General features: G+C 36.9%; 1 protein-coding gene across 1 annotated transcript; it reads left to right on the top strand.

The window, feature by feature from the left end:
• The first annotated feature begins 1,058 nt into the window (after positions 1-1,058).
• On the top strand, positions 1,059-26,515 carry LOC105437053 (annexin A5-like). The gene is made up of 3 exons (XM_030982949.1): positions 1,059-1,078; positions 1,690-1,802; positions 24,089-26,515. Exons 2-3 carry the CDS (start codon positions 1,698-1,700, stop codon positions 24,245-24,247), a joined length of 264 nt encoding a protein of 87 aa, XP_030838809.1. The 5' UTR covers positions 1,059-1,078; positions 1,690-1,697; the 3' UTR covers positions 24,248-26,515.
• Positions 26,516-26,743: the final 228 nt, after the last annotated feature.

Genomic DNA, 26,743 nt, shown 5'->3' with positions numbered 1-26,743 from the left:
CATGTACAACAAGTCGAACTTTGGACTCAATAAACCACGCGATAGTAAGGTTATAAGTCAAGCACACGAAGGATAAATAGCATGAATTATCATAGATCAGTTCTGATTTATTCATTTTGTCCATTTCATCCAACCCCCCACCGTAATTTTTCCATTTAGTAAAGGCAAGCATTTTGCCGAGGTAAGCAAAAACATGAATATTCATGAACGGTCAGACAATACAGCCTTTTAGTACGTAACATATAGTGAATGGGAATGGGCGAAGATCCGTCCAGGAGGTAGAGGTCAGTGGTTTGTGCTGGGAATGTTCCAGCGAGCGGAAATGAGACAACCAGAGCAATATGACCCCTGAGCTTCCGGGGCTCTGCCCCCGAACCCAACCACTGGATGCTCATCTGACCGTAATCTATTGCCTAACACCCCTGAGCCTCCGCCTCCTGGACCCCACGCCAATTCGTGACCTGCCAGTGTCACAAATAAGGTATAAAATTATGCTCATCTGACGATAATTTGATGTATACACCCCTGAGCTTCTAACGGCTCCGCCCCTTGACCCAACACCAATTTGTGTCCTGCCAGTGTCACAAATAGGGTATACAAATATGCTCATCTGACCGTAATTTATTGCCCAAAACCCCTGAGGTTCTGGGGGCTCTACCTCCTAGACCCATTGCCAATTCATGACCTGCCAGTGTCACAAATAAGGTATGAAATATGCTCATCTGACAGTAATTAAAAGGGCTTCGCCCCTGGACCCCACGCCATTCCATGACCTGCTAGTGTCACAAATAAGGTATAAAATTATACTCATCTGACGATATTTTGATGTATAAAACCCCTGAGCTTCTGAGGGCTCTGCCCCCTGGACCCAACACCAATTTGTGTCCTGCCAGTGTCACAAATAAGGTTTAAAAATATGCTCAATTAAGCGCTATAAGGGAGAAAAGGAAAACAAAAGTCATCATATAACATTGGAAATTGTTTCTGACAGGATACTGACAGCGAAAGTAATGTCGCCGGAACAAGTGTAGTACAACCGATCGAACTACTTTTCAAAAAGCTGCCTTCACTGTTATTTGTGAGTTCTAAATTTAGTCGTCGTCTTCTTCTTCTGCTTCCTCTTCTTCTTCTTCTTCTTCTTCTTTTTCTTCTTCTTCTTCTCCTTCTTCTTCCCTTTCTTCTTCTCCTTCTTCTTTTTCTTCTTCTCCTTCTCCTCCCTCACCTTCTAATTTTATTAGCCTCCTCCTTCTGCTGCTCCTCCCCTTTCTCCTCTCTTCCTTCTTCTTCTTCTCCTTTGTATCTTCTTTCTTTCTTTCTTTAATTTTTTTTATTCCGTTATCTCTTCATGAAAATTGGAAAAAGTCAATTGTTTAATTGAAATTGTGATGTTAATTAATCCTAATCTCATGAAAATTGGTATCAAAATGTAAATAATAATGATTTCTTTAATATTATGATCTCAAACTCATGGTGGTCGAAGGCTTTCTATATTTCTAAATTATTCTGGCAAGTTATGCCATAAAACAGTGTCCGCATATGTATAATGAATATGACATTTCCCCTTAACATTTTGTCACAGTTTAAAGGGACACAAACTAAAGACTTTGTAATGTAATGTAATGATAATGTAAATTGAATGTAATGTAACCGTGACTGAGCTGATCTCATCCCATCTGATCACATTCACAGTCAAGAGCATGTGCCAACCTCTTGCGTTCTACGTTGACTCGCTGTACTGGGCCATGAAGGGACTAGGTACCGACGATGACAAACTCATTCGCATCGTCGTAGGCAGATCAGAGGTAAGATGGTCAGACATGAGGGATGAACATTTAAATCAGAAAAAAGTTAACATTTTGTGACTCCCATTTCTTTATCTCTCTCCCTCGCTATCTCTCTCTCTCTCTCTCTCTCTCTCTCTATCTTCCTCTCCCTCCCTATCGCTCTTTATCTTTCTCACCTTCTCTCTCTCTCTCTTTCATTTCTTTTCCCCCTCTATTTCTTGCTCTATTTTTAAGTTCAACCTTTTGTTTTCTTTGTAATTTCTTCGTCATGTGTGTTGGTCAAGTTGTTTGAATATTCGACTGCAACAAATGTGGAAGTCGTAGGTTGGACCCCGTAAAGGGCTTGCAATTACAAAATCACAACATCTCATTTTCCCTAAATTGCTTCTCTTCATCTTGGTCTATAAAGAGGGTATTCGCGATTCCTTTTTTTTGTGAGGAGGGGGGGGGGGGGCTGGAGGGACATAATAAAAAGGCCCCAATGGCGGTAACAATATACGACTACTACGCCATCTACGAGGGAGGCTAGTGACTGAGCGAAGAGGTTCATTTTTTGAGGTTTCACCATCTTCAAATTAAATTAGGCCTAAATGTATTTCTTAAATATGGTCTAAATATAATTTATTGGGGCGTGGGACATCGTGCAATTGTTTCCTTCCCACCCTTGGTTATCACAATTGTTGTTACTTTTTTAATAATTTATATACCGCCTTTTTCACTCAGATAATATATTTCACCTTATTTCAACCCACTGCCTACTGGAACCGAGTGGTCCATGTATTAAGCCTATAGTGGTGAGAGAATTCGGTGATAATCGGTCAATAAGAAACTTGATCAGTGACCACCTCGCTTATGATACAGGACATTTTATTTCTTCCCTTAAATTTATTTTGTTTTCCTTTTGAATGTATCAATGGCATTCTCCCTCTCTGGTGTAGATCGACCTGGCTTCCATCAAAACCATGTGCAAGGAGAAATACACCACCACCACCCTGGCTGCTATGGTCGAAGATGATACCAGTGGAGACTACAAGAATGTTCTCATTGCCATTGGTATCATCAACGCCGATGCTGCACCTACCCCAGCCCCATCCACCACCTAAAGACCGGCTGGAGTCATTCCATTCACCAATTTAACACAGTATTATAGCTGCTACGTATTATGAACAAAAAACTTTACCAACATTATAATTACTAAGTCACCTTATAAATAGCTGGCATTAGTCAACCGTGTACTCTCATAACATCACAGGCGCTACAAGCTCTGGACAAGGAGCCAATAATAAGGGTGACAACCTTAGACAGGTAGATAGATGACCACTAAGACTACACATGTAAGGGACATGCATATGACAAAACTCACTGTCTGATGCAGTGGCGATGTATCAGTTTACATCTACCTTGATGCCATATCATCCACAAATAAAGTTACGAGAGTACACGGTTTACTACTGTGAGTTATTTATAAGCTGGTTAAGGGATTGTAATCTAGGTACAGATAAAAATGGACATTGTCATCACACGGGACAGTTTGACACCGTCTGAAATTGCTGAAACGGGTGCTGGAGTACAATCGCATCAAGCGATATTATATAGTGGGGCATGTGCACATAAATGTTACGTATAAAGCTTATTATATTATAAATTCACTGTGCTCAATACAGTCTTAGATACCTCTCTTTTATTATATATATATTTACTACTACTATACTAACACTAGCACTCCTATAATCATAAATAATCATAGCATATATTGTGTTCAAAACTATTACAAAATAGTATACTATTGAAGAACTTGTACAGTACATAGAAATCTTTGGTTTTATTGGATAAAAGTAGGTGAGTATTTAATATAGATGTAAATTAGAATGCACTGTGCTTTGATCTCATTCCTGTTTGTAATATTTTGAAATATTCCGAGGGTGTTGTAGAGTCTTGACCTTTGGAATGTTGTGTAGGATTAGGCACTCATATTCTATGACAATAATATGAATACAAGCTTTATAGAACAGAACCTCTAACACTTTCAATTAAGGCCCATTTATTGAGATACATGTATGGTCCAGGGCATCTACGTGATTTCAAGGATAAATAACATAGCACACATTCAATCCGACAGCAACAAAAGAAAATGAAAGAAATTGGCTAGCTTCACCACCTTTTCGGTGTTTAATTACTCAATTACAGTGATTATGCAACATCTAAAGCGACGGAGAAAATAGAGAACATATGCAAGTGAAGATTTCCATATTTATCAGTTTTCATATCATAATATTCATTACTATATACATTTGAAATAGTGAGATGAAGTTTTTTAGTATTATATTGTACAGTGCAATGGGTGCAGAGATTCCAAATCTTGTTTCTGTGAGAGTTTATCTTATCTAAATGGTCGGATATTAAAAATTACATATTAGAAACAGAGTGGAACTGGTTGTATTAATATATTATGATAACAACATACTTGACTATAATTGTAAAATATATCGTACCTAAAACTCTAACAAAAAAAATTTGCACAAACAACAAATAAATTACGTGAAATTACTGGCAAGCTCATACAATTGCAGCATAATCCTATGGTTTTGATCAAACTACGTGTGATTTATCAAAGATATAAACTAAACCTTCTGATAAGTGACACAATAAAAAAGTAACCATGGTGACGTTCAATCATTTTAGATGCTGTTATGAGTTTTGTCACGCTTAGCGTTTGTACCGCAGTTCATTTTTGGCAATACTGCACGTTTCGATATAATTCGTTATTAGGATTACAATTAATGAAGAGATTTTTTTGACATTACAAGAAAACTGCCTAGGGTTTTCGATACCATACAAGTATAACCTTTTCCTTTCGTATTTGTATTAAAATCTGAGTACTTGTTAAAATGGGTTAAAGTTATTAACATTTTCCGTAACTGGTAATGCTAATCACCCTATAATGAACGTATTCTGGGAGCAGTTTAATTACCTTCCGTACCCTTTGATATCCCATAGAAATGATCCGATTACGTGATGCGGCAAGGTATAATGTTTGCACAATAATTTAAATCGGTGATAAACGTGGCTATCAAAATTGGCTTAGCATTTTTTTTCTTCTAAAGTTCTTTGAGATCGTGTTTTCCTTAAAATTTACCATTATCATAGTAATTTATCCATACGAAATATATTGCTATAAATTTCACACTGATCTTGATAATTGAACTATCAATGAAATTTCAATGCTTACAACTTATTTATCTAATTCATTCCGTCTTTTTAAGTATTTTAGATAAAGACAATATATTTCGTTACTTCAGGAGGTGAAGGGGACGAATCGTAAATTGTTATTGCATTAAAGTAAGAACATAAATAATTGTTCTGATTTTCTTTTGTTTGTTTATTTATTGTTGCTTTTTTTGGATTAAAAAAAGAAGATATTTTATCGTCATTCAAATCACAAAAATAACAACAGAATAAAAATATATACATAATTAATCATAATACTACATGATATTGAAGTTACATTACTTTAGCATGAATGAAATATATGATTACAAAATCGCACACTTTCATTTTTACATCTCCATATCAAACTATTACAAATGCATAACAAAGCCTATATACGCTTGGTTCCTAATTATTACAAAAATATAATATAATCATATACAGTTGGAAGTTATTACTCATGTATAACAAAATAACATGTTGTGCAATGAATGAATATTATTTAAAACAGAGCCTCCCGCAAACACACATACACGCGCGCGCACAGACAGGCAGATAAATATAAAATGTGACCCTTCCTCTACATACCCAAAACTGTCCAAACTCCACAACCCCCCCCCCCCCCTCCCTTTCCGAACCCAGCCACATCTACACAGGCGTTGGAAATCCAGTCTCTTCCATGTCCCACTGTCCAAATTATATAACATGTTTGAGTCTGAGATAGAAATATTTGCAATGTTACCGATACAAAAATGATAAAGCAAAAATAATAATCAGATATATGGTAACAGGGTAGGAAAAGATAGTGAGATAGACGGATTAAAACTAATGCTGTTGTCACAACTCGCCGTACGTCTCTTTGCATCTTATGATGCACCAAATTTAGTTATAAGCGCATATTTCATGCAGGAATATGTTAAATTAGAAGATGAAACTCGAAATTCATAAATTAATAACACCTGTTGGAAGTCATAACTTCAAGAAGACTTTTCAATGGTAATCAACAGTTGGTCTACACAAACTTTCTGTATCATAGGCACATGACAAGGGAGGTAGGATAGGGTGTCTTAGGTTCGAGGACATGTTAAAGCAAACTAATACTATATTCGATCAATACTTTTATCATATTCTACACAAATTAATTTAGATCAATTATTGCAAATGAATGTCCAAATATTAGACTACAAATAGGAGGGATTAGAAAATGTTTTGTCTAAAGAATTGCCGCGATTTCGCGATCTCAAAATTAGATATCGGATATAAATGCGCTACAACTACATAGAAGATCATACAAAAAACGAGACCTTAATTTTTCAAAACATGCGATCCATCAAAGGTAAGGTAATTGCATAAATTGCAAGTCAATATGTCCAAAAATAAATTTGTATCACTTTTTACTAACAATTTTGATGACATCGTCTCTCAAATTATAGATTTCGTTACCCTTTTGTGTAAGTTCCTTTTTTCAAAACGAACGCAAAAGACTTCATAATTCTTTTGTCAATATTTTCATACTTTTATACCCAATTCCGTCACTGTTTAATTTCATGTTCCTCTTTCCATTTGTGATATCAGAATTTCGAAATCTTACTGATTTGTTTATAGATATGGAACTGTCGGTGTATTAAGGTCACGCACGAACTATGGTCACACCACCATACGTTTGCAAGAGAAGATTGATTTTGGGCAAGGATAAGACAATAATTACAAGCTCCGCCGTTTTTTAAAGTCATTTTTGGAAGAATATCATTGTAGAATTATCCTCCGAGAGGAGTTGCTCTTCAAATGCCCTCCCATTCGAAACATCACATTAGATAGCTGAAATGCTTGAACAATTTAACAGGCCATGCCATAAATTTTTGTACATGGTATTCAGTGCTAGAGACTTTCAGCTTAAATTCTGTGTGCTACCTCGAATATGATCACCGTTTTGTAATCATGCTTGCTCCCGGACAGTTTAATTCACAATGTAATCTTAGGACCAGAACTCAACCTTCTTCTTAAACGGGTATAACATTGTTCATTTGCCGGTTTGATCTCATGCTCTTCTGGAGCTTTGCCCAGAAGACCCCCTGACCTTCTTCATCCTCTGTCCACAACAAATAAGGCTTGTTCCGACTCAGCAAGAGTCTAACAAGATACGGTAGATGGTCATCATCGATGTCTTCAAGGAAAATCAAGATGACCTTCTCCAACTTGGTGTCATTCATGTGCTCCACTGCCATACGGAGCTTGGTCATGTACCAGGTATCATCTACAGACTGGTTGCTAAGCAACAATATTGTCTTGTGGCTGTTTTCGATGACGTCATAGATGGCATTCAAGTAGAACGATCCTGGGTGAAGATCGGCATCGCCAAATATGACGCGCTCCAGATGAGGCATCCTCTGCTCCAGAAAATGTTTCATACAGTCATTTACCCACCATTCATCGTCTTCATGGAACATGAGGTTGAGTTGGTATTCATAGTCCTCCGGAGTTCGATCTTCAGTGATCTCATGGTAACCAACGATGGCCAACTTGAGGAGATACAACTTATAGTTTATCCACCATCGGTTCAGATACACGAGTATACCGAGGGTTAAAACTAAAATCGGCGCAAAACATACGGAAACGATAATCATGGTTTTGATCCCGCAATATTCATCCGGATGGAACGACCAAATTATTTGATTGATCAACACCTATAAGGAGCTGCTAGAACAACGAGTTTGATTTTTTGGAGCAAGATCTATTTTTCCTTCAACCTCTTCCAACCATTGTCTGAACCAGGCGAGTTGGCAATCGCATGTTAAGGGATTGTATGCGATATTGAATGTAATCAAACTTGACGGCATTAAAGTGTTGGAGGCTATGGTCGAAATGTGATTGTTTTGTAAGTACAACTGTTCATTTGTGCCCATGAACAGCCCTTGCTCAATGAATGCAATTGCAATGTTCTGCAGCTGCAACACCCGCAAATTGTGCAAACCTCGAAACGCGTCCTTTGAAATGCCAGTTAAGTGATTGTTAGGCAGATGAAGCAGAAGCAGGGTCGTTAAATTTGCAAATGTTCCTGAGGCAACTTGTTGTATACGACAACTTGTTAAGTCGAGTTCCACAAGACTTCCAAGCGGTGTGAATATGACAGGAAGAGCGTGCAGGTTATCTAAATAGTTTTTCCGTAGTTTAAGGGTCCGCAAGGAGATCAAGCCTGAGAACAATGATGTCCCTGCCTGTTTATCAACTAAATCCTCAGCTGTGAGATATGATCCCGTCATATTGAGAACCCTCAGCGCAGATGTGTTCGTAAACTGGTCACTTGATGAAATGTTCAACTGGCTATATGACATGTCCAGATTAAGTAGATTTTGCATATTTCTAAACGAACCTTTCATGGTAAATTGTTTCGAATTCGACATGTCGAGGAATTCTAAGGAACTTACTGAAATGAGGGCGTCCTCTGATATCCGAAAAGGATTGGCATTGCCAGAAAAATTAAGTGCTTTCAAATTTGACAACCCAGTGAAGGTTTTATGATAAAGGGAACCGAGATTGTTTTGTGTAAGAACAAGAGTCTGAAGATTAGTTACCTCCCATTGTCTGAATGTGATGATACGGATGCCACTTTGATCTATCACCAAGCTACGGAGAAACAATGATCCGTCAAACCATTGGGGATCCAATGTCACGAGGTTATTACGTGACAAATCAATTTCCTTGAGGTTTGAGGCGCAAGCGAACGAAGCGCGGGGAAGTGACTGTATGCTATTCAAATACAAACTTAGGTTTACCAGTGCATGTAGGCCACAAAATGATTCATTATTGATGTTAGATATACGATTTCCTCCAAGGCTCAGGACTTGCAGTTTTTCCAGACCACGCAGAGCAAACCCTGGAATATATTTTAAGATGTTAAAATTTAAATAAAGTTCTTTAATCAGTGGCACATTTCCTTTTCGCATCGACGATATGTTCGCTGGATGAATGTACTTAATGCCTGAAGATTCAATCAAAAGTCGCTCGATTTCAACATGGCCCATGGAATACCCGACGTCGAAGGTAGCTAACTTGATATTGTTCATGTTCAGAGTACCTAATTTGGGCAAATTTCCAAACGCCTTAGGTTCAAGAAACATCACATTGTTATCATTTACATTGAACTTATCGACAGAGCAATTTCTCCAAGGTAAAAAGTCGTCCTCATTTATAGAAGTAAGTTTGTTGGAGGATAGATTAACTTCCGACATATTCCGCCATCCATAACATTTTCCACACTTCAGAGTACTGACCAAAGTACTAGAGATGTTACTTATCTTGTTGTGTGATAGACTTATTATATATAAAAGAGCATTCTTCCGAAGAAAATACACAGGCGGAACAGTAATCAGGTTATAATCTAGTCTCACGACCTGCAATTGTGGTAGAGTTTCGAATGGTCCACTATCAATGAAGGCAATTATGTTGTGACCAGCATACAATTCTTTAAGTTGGTTGTAATTCATGAACGACGTGTTTAAAAGTTCTGTTAATTGGTTGTCACGGATGGATAATACCAGCAGTTCATGCGGAAGGTCTTGGGGAACTAATGTAAGATTGAGATGAGCGCACTTAGCGATGTAACGATCCTGGACTGGGCATGTATAGTTAGGCTGTTGTGAAGTGATTGGCATGTCCACTCTAACCTTCTGCACGATACCTCCCAAAAAGATTACCATCGAGATCAAGAGTGTTTGCGTCAAGGAATCCATAGTGAGTTGAGCCGTTATGATCGTTCTCCACAAGTACACTGAGCTGTTTGTTAAAATCAAATTAGCGATAAAACTGATTTCCCATGCTTGGTTTCTGGTATAGAAGCTGTGCTATTTTGGCGACATCCTCTCAGGCACGTAAGTCATATCGGAACTAACGAGTCAGCAAGTAAAATATTGTATATATGTATCAAAGTCAATCAAATATACAACAAGCGTAGTTCAAGCTTTTGTATTCATGGGGCAAATATTTTATTTATTTATTACGAATACATAACATTGCTGGCTTAACGACAGTTTCTATAGCTCATTAAGACCAGTAAATAACTCGTATCGTTCACGCACTCAAATTTAAGTGATAAGTTATAATCAGCCAGTCATTAATTGGTTTTGCAACGGAAAGATAAAAAGTTATAGGACAAATATGACCACTATTCAGGTCTAGTCCTTGGATCGTCTTATTATGTTCTCCTTTTCTTTGTATGGCTTTCCCAAATTTCTCTGTTCCTTTATTGCTGAAATATCAATAGAGTGATGTATAGTAAAAAATATAAAAAATGTATCTTTTCACAACGCTAATTAGAAAATACAAGAAGCATGGATTAAACTTCACAAGCACTTTCTTTGACCTGATGAGAATATATCGAAAGCGCTTGTGAAGTTCAATACATGCCTCTTGTATATTCCAAGTAGCGTTTGTGAATTGAATTTGTTTATACATAGTTCCTTTTAGCATTTCCACACACACACACACACACACACACACACAAACACACACACAAACATACATAATTAAGAAAAATGGGGGGGGGGGTGGTAGTGAGCAATAATTTCTTTTTCTTTTTTCCCCACAAATTTGAAAATCGCGCTAATCGATATTTCGCTCAGTGTGTGTGGGTGGGGGGGGGGGGTAGTGAGAGCATTTGTTTTAATTAGTGTAACAAAACAAATTTGAGGGGGGTTAACCCCCTAAACACCCCCCCCCCCCCTGCGTACGCGCCTGGTAGTAGTAGTAGTAGTAGTAGTAGTACTATAGTACCAGTAGTAGTACTATAGTAACAGTAGTAGTAATGGTTCTTTAAATATTCATTTGGAGCCGACTGGCGAAATTGAAGAATTTCGTATAAAGTAAAAAGAAAAGAGTAAACAACCATTTAACAAAAACAAATTGAACAAATACAATCAGATATAAAATGCATGAATCTGTGAGTTTGAATAAACAAACTTACAAGTGACTGAAATACACATCGATGGAAAATATAAGGAACGATTAACATGTTCAAAAAATTTCATTGTTCTTCAGAAATTACAATTATTTTCAGAAGAGAGAAAGATAGCTAGAAAATAGAGAAACGGCATACGGGTAGAGAGATGGGAAGGGTGGGTAAGAGTAGGAAGATGGAGAGAGGAGGAAAAGAGTGAGGAAAGAAGAGCAATGGTAGATCCAATTCCTCCCCCCCCCCCCCTTCTTAGATCTTCATATTTTCGTAAGCATCTTCATTGTCGTCGGGTCGTGGCGTTTTGAATACCTCACCCCGATTACGTGAAGATCCTTCTGGTAGCTTGTTGGGGACGGCGTTAAGTTCCATGTAACCTTCCTCATCCTGTTGTGGTCCGTTGTAACAGTTCTGATTGACTGTCTGAGGATACTTCCCTTGCTGCTTGCTACTAGCTTCATCTGCCGATCTCCTGTAGATGTAGAGACCAAATTACACATGACAGATATATAGACCATAATATGTACTCACAACATCAAACAGGGACAACAAGAAGCGAGATAGTCCATGGTCAAGGCCAGATATGAGCTACTGAGGATTCCTCCAACTTCTTGCATCTGATTGGTTAAAGGTTCCAGAGCCATCATATGAAACTTCATTGCAGCCAAACTTTGCCTGTTTTGACAGCTTGGAGAGTTCATTTATGTATACAAGGTCGATTATGTAGTAGAAGGTAATCGGTGTATGATACAGGTTTTGAAATCACCATTTAGAAGTAAATTTACTTGGTCTGTCCTGTTGAATTTAAGTCAGCTGTTTACTGCAGGCGGAAATGCCCAGGGCTATATTAAACTGCACACATTATAATGCATATTATATCTCGAAAGTGAGATCCAGGGTCTGTATTCATTAAATTTTTAAATCATGACAATTTTTAACTCTTTTAAATCTCTTTATGTTTTTGCATAGAGAAAGGTCTTTGCATTGGTAAAAGCATTGGGGCTAAGAATTGTCTTTGATGTTTATTGAATACGCGGCCGAGACTTTTAAGCTCTACTTGTATTGTTTAAAAAATAAGAGTATTAAGCGAAGAGTCATCTCTTTTAGGTGACATATAGTAGTGTGCCAACTTAACTTAACATAAACGAGCAAAGCTCACAAATAAATGTTTATCAATACCAGCACTCAACTTTTACTTTTAGTCTACAAAATAATATCAGGCTTAATTAATGTTCAATGTAACATGCTTTGCTGTGATACATACCTGTACTTCCACATCATTACTGCCACGATGATATTCCACACAAAAATACCAATAACTGCAACAGATAGGAACGCTATCAAACCTGGGAAAGAAATGATATTGGCATTTTTTAAATAAAAAAAATCAACCGCCAACATAAAATTAAAGAGCACACCAATGTGTATCGTATAAAGTTAGGAATGTTTAGGAACCGTACGAAACCCAAATTCTGACAGACCTGTAACAATGTGAACATTATACATGTATGCATTAATGTTATTCGGATCGTTATGTAACATTTACACCACCTCTTACATGTACATTGTGTATATATTTGAAATGTCCTTTTTATCAATCTTCATGTAAACATTCACTATTTTTGTCACTGACCGGAGTGAATAACATACTGGACAAGATAGGAGAATCTATCATGAAATCACCTCCAGGAGAATTTCAATACCTCGTTGTAATATTCAATTAAAAAGTCATATTCAGACTGCGTAATACGTGATTGTCATGCACCACACTCATCAATAAGTAACGCACAAGGCTATTGAAAGTTGCCTTTGGGTGATTCATCGGGAGTATTCGTGATCGTGTTACTGACTTATAATTAAATCCGTCCAAGACACAATGAAAATAATTATATTACAATTAGAAGAATTTAACCCATTGCTTACGGGAACGTGGTGGTCTCTGTGTTAAGCCTATGGGAACAAGATAATTCAGTAGTCAACGGGTTATTATAATCATTTATGCAAGGTAAACATTTTGAAGGCTAATAGTAACTTGAAACTAAACTGACCATATGTGGCAGGCTGGGATAGACCCATTTCACCGCCATTCGTTGTTGCCATGGTTGTAGAGGATTCCTGGCTCACTTCTGTTAATTCAATGAATGAAGATAAATCAGGTCTTTAGTTACATGCATATCGTCAATTAATTATTATACAAGTCACTCCAATATCCTATTCAAATGTTTGGTGAAACGCGGTGACGTGTGATTCATTTACTTAAACTATCCAAGGTTTTTTCTCATAAAAAAGCGTGCAATAGTTTCCAGTATTATATATTATTATTATTATATAGAAGCTAAGATGTTTATGCCCAGTCCCTCAAAATGACTAGAATTTATACATATGCAGCAGCCCCAGCGAGCTGGTATGCTGTAGCGCGAGCTGGCACGCATTAGTACGAACAACGGTTGAGCTAAGGCGAGCGAACACCAACTAGTGCGAGCGGCTAGCGAGCAGCAAACGAGCAAAGAACGAGCTACATACGCAACATGGCGAGCAAACAGCGCATTGAATCGTACTGCTATGAGCAACAGCGAGCTATAGCGTGGTCATAGACAACCGTAGGCAGTCTTTGTACGAGCGGCATATGAGCTACCTACGAGCTAGATACGCAATAGTGTGACTGCTACCTTCAAATTTGCTGCGTATTGCTGGGCACGGCTGCGTATTGATATACCCCGCAGAGCGCATGCAGCAACACGCAGCAACGTACGGGCGAACAGCGTACGATCCAGACTCTCAGCGTAGCAAGCGGCAATCGCAACGGTTATTGCTGCTGCGAGCGGTAGGGGAGCAACAGCGCAACAATACACGCAATCATGCGAACAACAATAAGCTAAAGCGAGGTGAATCGTGCAGGGAACGCAGCTATTGGCAGTGACACGCGCTTCAAAAAAAAATATGTGCGTATGGTAGCGTATACCTGCGCTACGCCACTCGCTGTTGCTCGCACTCACTGGCTGCCACTCGTATCCGCTCGTAGGCAATTTGACTCTGCGTTTACTTAATGGAACTAGCGAGCGACCAACGCAGGCCTATGCGCTAGTCGGCTTATCGAGTACGTAGTGAGCACGTTTCATTTCGCTCGGACAATACGCAAGCCAAATACGCAGAGGTGTGACCGAGGCATTACATGCACTTTCCATCCTGATGACACTGAATTTTCTTGCCCCAAGTTAACCCTTAACAGTCGTGGAAATGAATTATTATCACTCATTATCACTTACCATTGGATGATGTATTATCTTTTTCTCTTACTGTGTCAAAGGATGTGTTGCTTGGTGTTACAGAAGGGTAAACTGGGGTGCAAAAAGGAAAACATTTTGAATCATAGTAATCACGGTTTATTGATTGATTATGATAACTATCGAATTAAAACAAAATACATTCAAAATGATTACGTAACTTACATCGTAATCTAACAATTCTGCAATGCATTTTAATAGTCTTGTTCAGACGGAGGCATGTTACCCTAGAGTAACGGTCGTGTTAAGAGCTTGTCGGGGTAAATATGGCGAGGTAGGTGTAAAGATAAAAGTAGTGACCGTCTGAACGATAATTGTGTTAGCTACACCTAGGTGTAGCTATCTTTACCCCGACCTATTTACTCCTAGAAAAATCCAAGAGTAACTCGCTAACATGACTAGAGGGTAGGGTAAGTTTAACGTGTGGATGCTCTCAACTCACACCTGGGAGTATCTGTCTCTGCGTAAGTTACGCTGGTCGGTGGAAGGTCGTGTTAACTTACTCGTTGCAAGTTGGTTTGACTAAGAGCGTGTGGACAACTATTGGTGTAAGTAAAATATACATGGGGTATTTACTGCTGCCGGGATTAACTTACACCGACTACCAAAAGCCTGTGTGAACAAGACAAGCGTCACATGGCTGTAACCATATTGGTATTTGTTGCAAGATCAACGTCTCTTCAAATCCTTAAATCAATTTACTTTAAACTGTGAAAGAATATAGGCCGAACCGACATTCTTAGACTCGCTTTACTATGCTAAAGAGTTTACTTTCATATTTAATAGGAAAGTATAGACATGAGTGAAAGTGTAAGGGACATTGTTATCTTGTATCAAATACTTGTTGCAGTGATACATTTTGTTCCATGATGGAATTCTGTAAATTGAAAGACAGGATCCGAATATAGGAATGATATTCATCTCTGAGAAATGATGTATCATCTCTTAAAGGGGCACGTTCCCGCCAGTGTATTTACCGGAACATGCCATCTGCGTGAGAGCCGTAATCTGTTGGTGTCAATAGGCAGCTATAGCACCGTCCGCCAGCGCGTACGTATTTTTAACGCCCTCTGGAATACGGGGAACATGCCTCTTTAAAAGTTGTATACAACCACGCATATGATTGCTCAGATTCGTTTTCAGCAAATACATTGATTAGGGGAGATAGGGGGTTCTGCTTTGAATTAATAATAATTTATATTTACATTTTATGATATGCGTTTATCTTGCACACGTGATGTTTAACTAATAATCCGAATAGTAATGGGAATTATTGGATACACCGATGATAAGAAGAAAACGTATAGGACCAGGATGCCTTACCGGTATACACACTCACTGCAATATAAATGCCACAAAATCTTGCCGAGTCCCCTCGGCAGGGCAAGCCACAGCTCTCGTCACCCAGCTGCTTGTTCATACAGGTCAGTTCACAGGAGCAAGAACATTTAGAGCGATTGTAAACACCTGCTACTGTAAATCCATTTTGTTTACATGTTGCTGTGCAGGAGTCGAGTGTGTGGGACTCTGAAATATCGACGACGTAATCGAAGTGTAAGCATCCTTGAGGAAAGCAACCGATGTAATCACCATCTTTAAAAAAATAAGAAAATAAAATCTTCACCTCTCTACATTTATCTCTCTAAAACGAGTAACACAATTATTTGATTCCTACTTCATTACTTCATAATATGATACTCTCTATGTCGTGATATAATCATTTGTAAGTAGAGTTTCATAGTAAGCATTCATGCACAATTACATATGGATGTGGATATTTTTGTCGCCGTGGAATCCCCAAATTCAAGACCGAAAGCTGGCGCTATACAAATACTGCAGTAGTGTAATGCACTAACTGCGGCTCAGCGTAAATTGCACAGCGTGAGCGCCGTGACACCGCGAGAGTTGCCCGCTGGAGGCATTTGAAATCCCGTTCCCTCGATGAATGCATGCACAGTAGTGACTCGGAAGAAAAAATCTATCACGTCATCCATGGTATAGTGCACTATAACATGGAGGCCGTCAAGTTGTCGCACATTTTTCTTATCGGTAACATCATAGCAATATTATGTTTGGTCACATGACGCTATGTTGACCAATCACTGAACAGGATTTCATTAAACAACAATATAATTACAATTATATTTACAAAACATGATTCGTGACATTTATTTCTTTATCGTTCCTATTGTATTGTTAACATTTCTGCAATGCAGGTTCAGAACAAATGGCTTCCTTGAGTAGCCTGAGAAATGTTTTATTTTTTTTGTTAATATAATTTTGTTTAAATCTTCATTTTTCTCTGATCCTATGTAGCCTAGAATCGTTATTGTTCACTAATACATCAAATGTTGTTTAACGATTAAACGCTAAAGATATGATGAAAGTAAACTATGAAATACATTTTATCAACATCAAATCATGTTTTATTTTTAGTAAGCATAGTACAATATAATCCACTTAAGTAGAGTGTCATGCCGTTTCAACATCTGAAATGTAGGTAGCTGGAATTGACTTTAGCAATATGTTTCTTACCTTTAGCATATCTCTGATCTATTTCTTTTGCAGTAAATGTGGCGTTTTCATCCCCTACAATACTAATAACACTTAGACTTAGGGCAAATATGAAAAGAAGAAATCCAAACATTCTGGCACGTTAGCTCCGTAATACTTTTTCTTTGATGAGGTGGATGCACTTTCAACACTAGATACAATATTTAAAAAGTCATTCGAATTGTTTATGCTGATAAATCCTTTGTTAAAGTATTGTTTTGAACTGTGATTTATACCGTGAGGCAATACAAGAAGGAACAGTGGAAGGTGTTATTCCAGAGGCGGACTTGGGTTGTCACTAAAATAGCTTCAGTGCCTATGTGATGAATATAATTGTTTCATTTACCACAATCGTCGTGAAATATTAAGTACTGTCTAATTGATACGAAACAAAAATAAATAAATATAGACATCAAGTGCACTTTCGCTCACTTAAGGTATTGTTATAACATAATTTAAAACTAGTGAAGCAGCTCCCACCCCCCCCCCCTACACACACGCGCGCATACACACTGCGATGTCAATATATTCATTTTGAAAATAATAAATTACATATAAAACACATACTAACATGCATGAACGAACGAATGAATAATAACAAAAATCACAACTCTCTCAAAAGACTGCCTTGGTCAATTTTACATTTAATAGCGCACCCTCTCTTTTTAAGGATCCTCTATAATAATAATAATATTTAATTTGTATATAGCGCTTAATACAAATGTCTCTAAGCGCTTTACAAATATACTAGTATTATATCATTATGGGTGCGTTGTCTATCTCACGTACTAAATTTGTAATGATAATTCCTTTCGTTATGGAATAATGAATAAACTGGTATTTTAAAGACAAAACAGAAAATGCCTGAAAAGCACATCACGAGCTCAATCAAACCATAACCTTGTAGCAATTGTTGGCACACGTAGAATGCACACGCGACAAAGTACTTTATTGTCCCAAGTGCCATGTGAAAGGATACAGCAGTAGCCTGATGACATAAATATCTGATGATATGCAATCAGAAACTGAAAGTTCTGTGGCTGAATAGCTCTTGTATTCAGAGAAAACTAGAAACCTGATGTTTTTATTATCTTTCCTCCTTATAGACCAATCTGAGTTGGCAACATATTTTTGTGTCTTCATTTATACCTGTCATGCCTGTTGCAGAATAATATAGACGAATATAATGTTTAATATGTCTACTTTTTTTAAACTGAAAATTAATAACTTCTCAAACGTAAAAAAATCAAACTCTGTTCAGTAATAGTCGATTAGCTTTTCTACAGGGCGGCTTAAACATAATTTCTAAGTATAATGTTACCAAAATTTACTTATTCTAAAGGTATTTCTTATTTTAAGACATCCATTTTGCCGTAAATATTTACAAAGAGTCTTCAGAACAAAAATTAAATCATTCAAAAACCATGGGAAAACAGTACGGTTTGTATAAGTGGCATACGTATATACTTCTTAACGTGCGTGACAAATTAGACTTAAATTGTTTTTATTTGTATTTATACAGTGCGTCCCAGAAAGGAGGAAACCGAGAATTATCGATGTTTTATCGTAACTTAATCACAATTATAATTAATAAATTACATATATTTGTAAAGCTTAGATCCTCCCCTTTCATTTGGAAGTTGTGTATATTTACAATAAAAAGGATAGTTGAGTTCTGTTGCAGAGGGCGCTACACATTTTTTTTTTTGGTGAGATAATGAAAAACTGAGTGTCAAATTTTAAAAAATTTACAATTTAAATGACAAAATCATCTTTGTTTGATCAAAATCGGTTCAGAGACGGCTGAAATACCCATAAATATAACAATTTCTAATATTTGTGTACCACCACAATTATTAGATAATTTGAAAAAGCCGTTGAAAAGGCCGTTAAAAACGAAATAGCGCCTTTTAAGTCGTATTTCAGCCAATGCCGATGTTGGCTTTTTTTGTTGGCATTTTCGTGTTGGATTTATTACGCACAAACAGCCGGCCCATGTATCGTTATTTTTAATTAAATAATAAATTAACGGTCACCATATTTTTTTTGAAAGTGGAGCTGAATTGGTATGATTCAGTTGGCTAAATTTCAAACATTTTGGGGTCTAAAATTAACTTCATAGCAATTTTAGGTTCTAACAGGGCACTAGAAATTTTATAGATAAGAATTAGAGCGCTAACCATGCACTTTGAAGGCATTTGTCGTCTGAAAACAGAACTCAACTGACCCATAAAGCTTGCATTTCCATAATTCGATTAAACGAAATCGTTTTCACTGGCTGCTTATCGTAGCAACAAATAGAGTTACCCAAAAACTTTACTCCGTTTCGTTGACCATCAGCCATGCACAAAGAAGACTTGATGCATGGCTTAACGTAAACAAAAACGGAGTTAAGTAATATGTCAACTCTGTTTGTTGCTACGGCAGGCAGCCAGTGTAAAACGATTTTAAGACTCGGTCACAAATTTCATTAAGAACTGCTAAGAACGCCGTACGAACGATTTTCAGACCATTTCGGAAGATCTTCTTGAGAAGGCCGTACGAAACCGGCGTTCGTAGACGTTAGTTCGTAGATTAATCAATGGTCTTGTCCAAGTTTGTTTTCAACCTCGTACGAACCCCTCTCTTCGTAAGGTAGCCGTACGAACGTCGTAATAACATCGTAAGAACCACACAAGATATTGGTACATTTCTTACGGTTGAGACACATCCCTAGAAGCCTCAAATTTCTTACGATGATCGTAAGAACGCTCTTACATAGATGGCTCCTACGGCGTTCGTTAGAAAGCCTTACGAACCGAGATTCGCATGTAGTCAGGTGGCTTAGCGTCAAATTTGTCGATTATCGTTACTTGCCGGATAAAAGCACCATTTTTGGTACAGGGCTCCCTTAGGACCTACTAAACGATATTAGGATAGGAGCCCCCGGCAAAAATTTCAATTTAAGGGTGTGGGGGCGGGGGCGTTTTTTGGAGCCCCCAAATAATTTTATAACATTGATTTGTAGATGTACAAATGCCATTTTTGGTACAGGGCTTCCCTAGGACCCACTGAACGATATTAGGGTGGGAGCCCCCAGCAAAAATATAATATAATGATGTGGGGCGGGGGCGTAGCCTCGTAGCCCCCAAATAATTTAGAAGGTAATATAACATTTATTTGTTGTTGTACAAATGCCATTTTTGGTACAGAGCTTCCTTAGGACATACTAAACGATATAAGGGTAGGAGCCCCCGGCAAGAATATCATATATGGGTGTGGGGCGGGGGCATCGCTTCGTAACCCCCAAATAATTTAGAAGGTAATATAACATTTATTTGTTGTTGTACAAATGCCATTTTTGGTACAGGGCTTCCCTAGGACCTACTGAACGATATTAGGGTGGGAGCCCCCAGCAAAAATATCATATAAGGGTGTGGGTCGGGGGCGTGGCCTCGTAGCCCCCAAATAATTTAGAAGGTAATATAACATTGATTTGTTGTTGTACAAACGCCATGGGCCCCCAATCACCCGTATATAAATATGTATGCCGGGGGCTCCTACCTTACCATCATTCAGCAGGTCCGAATGAAGCCCTGTACCAAAAATGGCGTTTGTATAACAACATATAAATTTTATATTACCTTCTAAATTATTTGGGGGCTACGAGGCAACACCCCCGCCCCACGCCGTTATATGATATTTTTGTCGGGGGCTCCTACCCTAATATCGTTCAGTAGGTCCTAAGGATGCCCTGTACCAAAAATGGCATTTGTACAATAACAAATCGATGTTATATAATTATTTGGGGGCTCAAAAAAACGCCCCCGCCCCCACACCCTTAAATTGAAATTTTTGCCGGGGGCTCCTATCCTAATATCGTTTAGTAGGTCCTAAGGGAACCCTGTACCAAAAATGGTGCTTTTATCCGGCAAGTAACGATAATTTCACTAAGCCACCTGACTAATGGTCCTCGTACGAACGACTCCTGGCCTTCGCAAGGCGTTCGAAAGGTGCTCGTAAGGTGTACGTACACAATTTATGCAGCGCTTGTTTTGCAACCAGACAAAATATACAACGAAATCTTAATGGCTTGAGATTTCCGTCAGATACACGTACGATAATAATAATAATAATAATAGTGGCTACTTGTATAGCGCGCAGGTCCACCTTTCGGTGCTCATGGCGCTTAGAGAAAAGGACATGTAACAGACATAAGAAAGAAAAACATCAATAAACCGAAAAACAAAATTCGAAATTTTCCTAGATATGGTAAATTAAAATATTACAATATTTACAACGAAATAAACAAATAAATTTTCAGTTGTAATTTGAATGTTTCTGTTGACGACAGTGGGCGTATTTGTAGAGGGAGCTCATTCCACGAGACGAAAAACTCATAAGATGCCCGTAAGGCAGACGTAAGAAGAATCCAAGGCATTCTTAAAGTTGAAATTCAACTAAATTAACCAAACAGAATAAGCATCTATATATAATGGGTGACTTCAATTTAGACCTCCTGAAGTCCTCTAGTGATACAAGGATTAATACTTTTTTGAACAACGTATATGCTAATGGTTTAACCCCTATGATCTACAAACGCACCAGACTTACAACAACTACTGCATCACTTATAGACAATATTTTTATTAATTCTTATACTTCAAATGTAAATGCTGGTATCATATACTCTGATGTATCAGACCACTTTCCAGTTTTTGTAGTACTAAATACTGCTCAAACATGTTATGAGTATTATAAGGGAAAGAAAATAAGACAAATCAAGGATAACACAAAGAAGTCATTTTTCTGCAAGTTATCTTCTGAAGAATGGACATATGTTTATAGAAGTAAAGATCCCAATGTTGCTTATGAATTTTTTTTCTCCAACTTTCGAAGGCATTATAATGAATCTTTCACTTTTGTTAGGAGTAATAAGAAAAATAAAAACAAAAAGTTATGGGTATCATTAACTTGTTGAAAAAATAAGATTGAAGAACAAACTTTATAAAAGGTTTTGTTGTAATCCTACATATGAAAATAAAGAAAAATTTGAGAAGATTAGAAACAAAGTGTCATCTGAATTGAGAAAGGCAAACAAAAATGTATTTTTATCAAAGGTTTAATGATTGTAGAACTGACCTCAAGAAAACATGGCGATTGATTAATAGAATATTTAAAAAACGAAAACCCATCTTACCACAATACTTTATACACGAAGGAAGAACACTAAATGGTCCGCAATTGATATCCAGTGTTTTAACAATTATTTTAACAATATTGGACCAAAACTAGCTTCTTCCATTGATGCAACTACTTGTAAAGATTTAAATTTCTCCTCTTTTATGATACCTCCGATAAAGGAAAGTTTATTTCTGAAACCTATTAATGGAGACGAAATTTTGAAAATAATGTACTCATTTAAAAATGGAAAGTCGTGTGGATGAGATGATATTAGTCCAGATATTGTTAAGTATGTCAGATATGTTATTACAAAACCTTTAGCTTATGTGTTTAATCTCTCTCGTCAAATGGCAATAGTACCATCACAACTAAAATTATCCAAAATTATCCCAATCTTTAAAAAGGGCGATAAGCACACTATTGGTAATTATCGTCCTATATCACTTTGTCACGCTTCTCAAAAATCATGGAGAGATTAGTCTATGATCGTATATATAATTTTGTATCTAAACACCATATATTACATGATGATCAATTTGGATTTCGAACCCATTATTCTACTGACCATGCTTTAATATCTGTTTATGATATCATTGTTAATGCCTTGTATTCAAAACAGTTTATATGTGGTGTCTTTATGGACCTGAGTAAGGCGTTTGATAACGTTAATATTTCTATTCTCTTTAAGAAATTAGTTAATTATGGTGCTAGAGGTATTGCGTTAAATTGGATTGAGAGTTATTTTTCACAAAGGTACCAATTTACTGAATATAATGGATACAGTTCTACCAAATAACTGATTAAATCTGGAATTCCTCAAGGGTCAAATGGCCCCTATTTTTCCTTTTATATATAAACGACATATGCAACTCTTCTCGATCCTTAAAATTTGTACAGTTTGCTGATGACACTTCTTTGTTCTTAAGCCATACTAACTTATACTCACTGATAGACCAGTTTAATGAACGCATGAAGAATGTATCTCTGTGGTTAAAGGTAAATAAACTATCGCTTAATTTAGACAAAACCAAATGTATTCTTTTTAGAACAGCTCAGTGCAACAAAAGAGAATTGAAAAATCAAGTTCCACCATTATATATTGATCAAACAATTATTGAAAAAGTCTCAAATATTCAATTTTTAGGTATTCTCATAGATAAAACATTGTCATGGAAATCCCATATTGCCATGGTCTCTACAAAGTAAAACTAAAGGATTATTGTCAAAGCTGAAGTATTATTTACCAGGAAATGTATTTTTAATGATTTATAATTCACTCATTTTCTCTTTTTTGTCATATGGTAACATCGTGTGGGCAAATACAAGTCCTTCTAACTTGAAACCCTTAGTTTTACTTAAGAAGCGTTGTCTACGATATTGAACCCCACTTAACTTTTTTATGTATGTGTTTTGGAGACCCCCCCCCCCCCCACTTTTTTGTTTTTAATAAAAGAATTAATAATTGTGGTAATGGGTGACCTAAAAAGTTCACCTCCCCCCCCCCCCCAACGAAACGAAATATTGATCGGCCTAATTCTCAAATTTTAAGACACACACACACAAGGCCGCCATCGATTTCAAGCTTACCGCTTATGATGGCAGTCTCCTGCATTTTCTGTAAATTATCTTTTTTTCATTAAAATTATATTTGTGTTTGTATGCATCTTATTCAATTTGCTTAAAAATGTATAATTATGTAAAATGAAGAAATATTTTTTACTTTATGTATATGATTATTTTTCATTTTGAAAATGCAGAAATAAGAACAAACAAAAAACAAAATGTGCTCTTACCCCCTCCCCCCCCCCCCCTAATCCCCTCCCCCTGCTTATTCAGCGACCGGCTGAGTCGTTGCGAAATTTTTGGGACAAAAAAACCAACAAAAATATGTCCTCTTACCTCCCCCCCCCCCCCCACCCCCGCTTATTCAGCGGACGGCCGAGTGGTTGCGAATTTTTCGAAAAGTTTTAACCCCCCCCCCTCGAAAAAAATCCTGCGTACGCGCCTGAATCGGTTCAATAAGAATCTAGATTAGGAACCAGCAATACATCGTTTATGATATAAAAAGGACACTTTATTTTCTTCCCTTGAATTTATTTTGTTTTCCTTTTGAATATATCTTTGGCGTTCTCTCTCTCTCTCTGGCCTAGATCGACCTGGCTTCCATCAAGAAAATGTTCAAAGAGAAATACCCCACCACCACCCTGGCCGCCATGGTCGAAGACGATACCAGTAAAGACTACAAGAATGTTCTCATTGGTATCATCAACGCCGATGCTGCACCTACCCCAGCCCCCACCACCACCTAAAGACCGGCTGGAGTCATTCCATTCACCAAGTTAACACAGTATTATAGCTGTACCGTATTATGAAGAAGAAGAACAAATTCTTAACGTTACCAAGATCATAATTACTAAGCCACCTTATGAATAGCCAAGGCTAGTAACTTTTGTACTCTCATAACATCACAGGCGCTACAAGCTCTAGGGAAGGAGCCAATAATAAAGGTGGCCACTTTAGACAGGTAGATAAATGACCACTATTGTAGGTACATGCATATGACAACACTCACTGCCTGATGAAGTGGCGGTGTTTCCGTTTACATCTACCTTGATGCCATATCATTCCCATGTGAGGGTTTGGGAGTACATGGTTTACTACTGTGAGCTTTTCATAAGCTGGCTTGGGGATTATAATCTAGGTACCGATATGACTTGTTTATAATACCGTACAGTATAATATCGTCTGAGATTTGTGAAGCGGGTGCTGGAGTACAATCGCATCAAGCGATATTATATATCTATATTGGGGCATGTGCAAATAAATGTTACGTATATAGCTTATTAGATACGATGGTTAAACATCATGAAATCCGTTTCTTTTACTATACATATATATTTATATATATGTACTACTACAATACAAACCCTAGCAATTCGTATTATTATATTCATACACTGCATATATGTGTACAAAACTATAAAAAAAAATAGTATACTATTGAAGAACTTGCACAGTACATATAAATCTTTGGTTTTAATGGATAAAAGTAGATGAGTATTTAATATAGATGTAAATTAGAATGCACTGTGGTTTGATCTCATTCCTGTTTGTAATATTTTGAAATATTCAGAGGGTGTTGTAGAGTATTGACCTTTGGAATGTTGTGTAGGATTAGGCAATCACACATCCATGACAATAATATGAACACAAGCTTCATAGAACAGAACCTCTACAACTTTCAATTAAGACCCATTTATTGAGATATATGTATGGTCCAGGGCATCTACGTGATTTCAAGGATATATAATATAGCACACATTCAATCCGTCAACAACAAAATAAAATGAAAGAAATTTGTCTAGCTTTACCACTTTTTCGGTGTTTGATTACTTAATTAGAGTGATGATACAACATCTAAAGCGACGGACAAAACAGAGAACATATGCAAGTGAAGATTACCATATTCATGAGTTTTCATATCATAATATTCATTACTATACATTTGAAATAGAGAGATGAAGTTTTTAGTATTATATTGTACAGTACAATGTGTGCAGGGATTTCAAATCTAGTTTCTGTGAGAATTTATTTAATCTAATGGTCAGATATTAAGATTTACATTCTAGAAACAGCATTATTATATTATGGTAACAACATTCTTCATTATAATGGTAATATATCGTAAACTACATTAGAATACTTAGAACTACACTTTTTTTGGTTGCACAAACAGAAAACAAAAAACGTGAAATTACTGACAAGCTCAAATATTTGCAGCATAATCCTATGGTTTGTATTAAACTACGTGTGATTTATCAGAAATAAAAACCTTCTGATAAGTGACACAATGACAAAGTAACCATGGTAACATTCAATCATTGTAGATGCTGTTATGAGTTTTGTCACGCTTAACGTTTGTACCGCGGTTCATTTGTAAACTTAATGGCAATACTGCACGTTTCGATATGACTTGTTATTCGGATTACAATTAATGAAGAGATGTTTTAAACATTACAAGGAAACCTCCTAGAGTTTTCGATACCATAACAGTGTAACTTATTCCTTTCGTATTTGAATTAAAATCTCAGTTCTTGATTAAATTGGTTGAAGTTATTACCATTTTCTATAACTGGTAATGCTGATCACCCTATTATGAACGTATTCTGGGAGCAGGTTGATTACCTTGAGTATCATTTGATATACCATAGAAATGATCGGATTAGGTGTTGCGGCACTGTATAATGTTTGCACATTCATTTAAATCGGTAATAAACATGGCTATTAAAATTGGCTTAGGTTGATTTCTGTTCTCGAAAGTTCTTTGAGATCGTATTTTCCTTGAACTTTACCATTGTCATAGTAATTTATCCATACGAAATGTTTTGCTATAAATTTCACACTGATCTTGACAATTGTACTATCAATGAAATCATTATTTCAATGCTTACACCTTATATATCTAATTCATTCAGTCTTTTTAAGTATTTTAGATAAAGACAATATATTTCGTTACTTCAGGAGGTGAAGGGGACGAATCGTAAATTGTCATTGCATTAAAGTAAGAACATAAATCATTTTTCTGATTTCTTTTTGTTTGTTTGCTTTTTGTTGCTTTTTAATTTTTTTTTTCTTCACTATTCATTCAATTCACAAAAAATAACAACAGAATGATAATATACATAATTTGTCATAATACTACAAGATATTTAATTTACATGTACATTACTTTAGCATGAATGAAATATACGATAAAAAAATCGCACATTCCCATTTTTACATCTCCATATACAAAAAACACGCTT

The sequence above is a fragment of the Strongylocentrotus purpuratus genome, unplaced genomic scaffold (assembly GCF_000002235.5).
Source record: "Strongylocentrotus purpuratus isolate Spur 01 unplaced genomic scaffold, Spur_5.0 spur5_scaffold_13, whole genome shotgun sequence".
NCBI classification, from domain to species: domain Eukaryota; kingdom Metazoa; phylum Echinodermata; class Echinoidea; order Camarodonta; family Strongylocentrotidae; genus Strongylocentrotus; species Strongylocentrotus purpuratus.
Note: the sequence above shows the minus strand (reverse complement) of the source record. Positions and strands in the feature narration are given on the sequence as shown.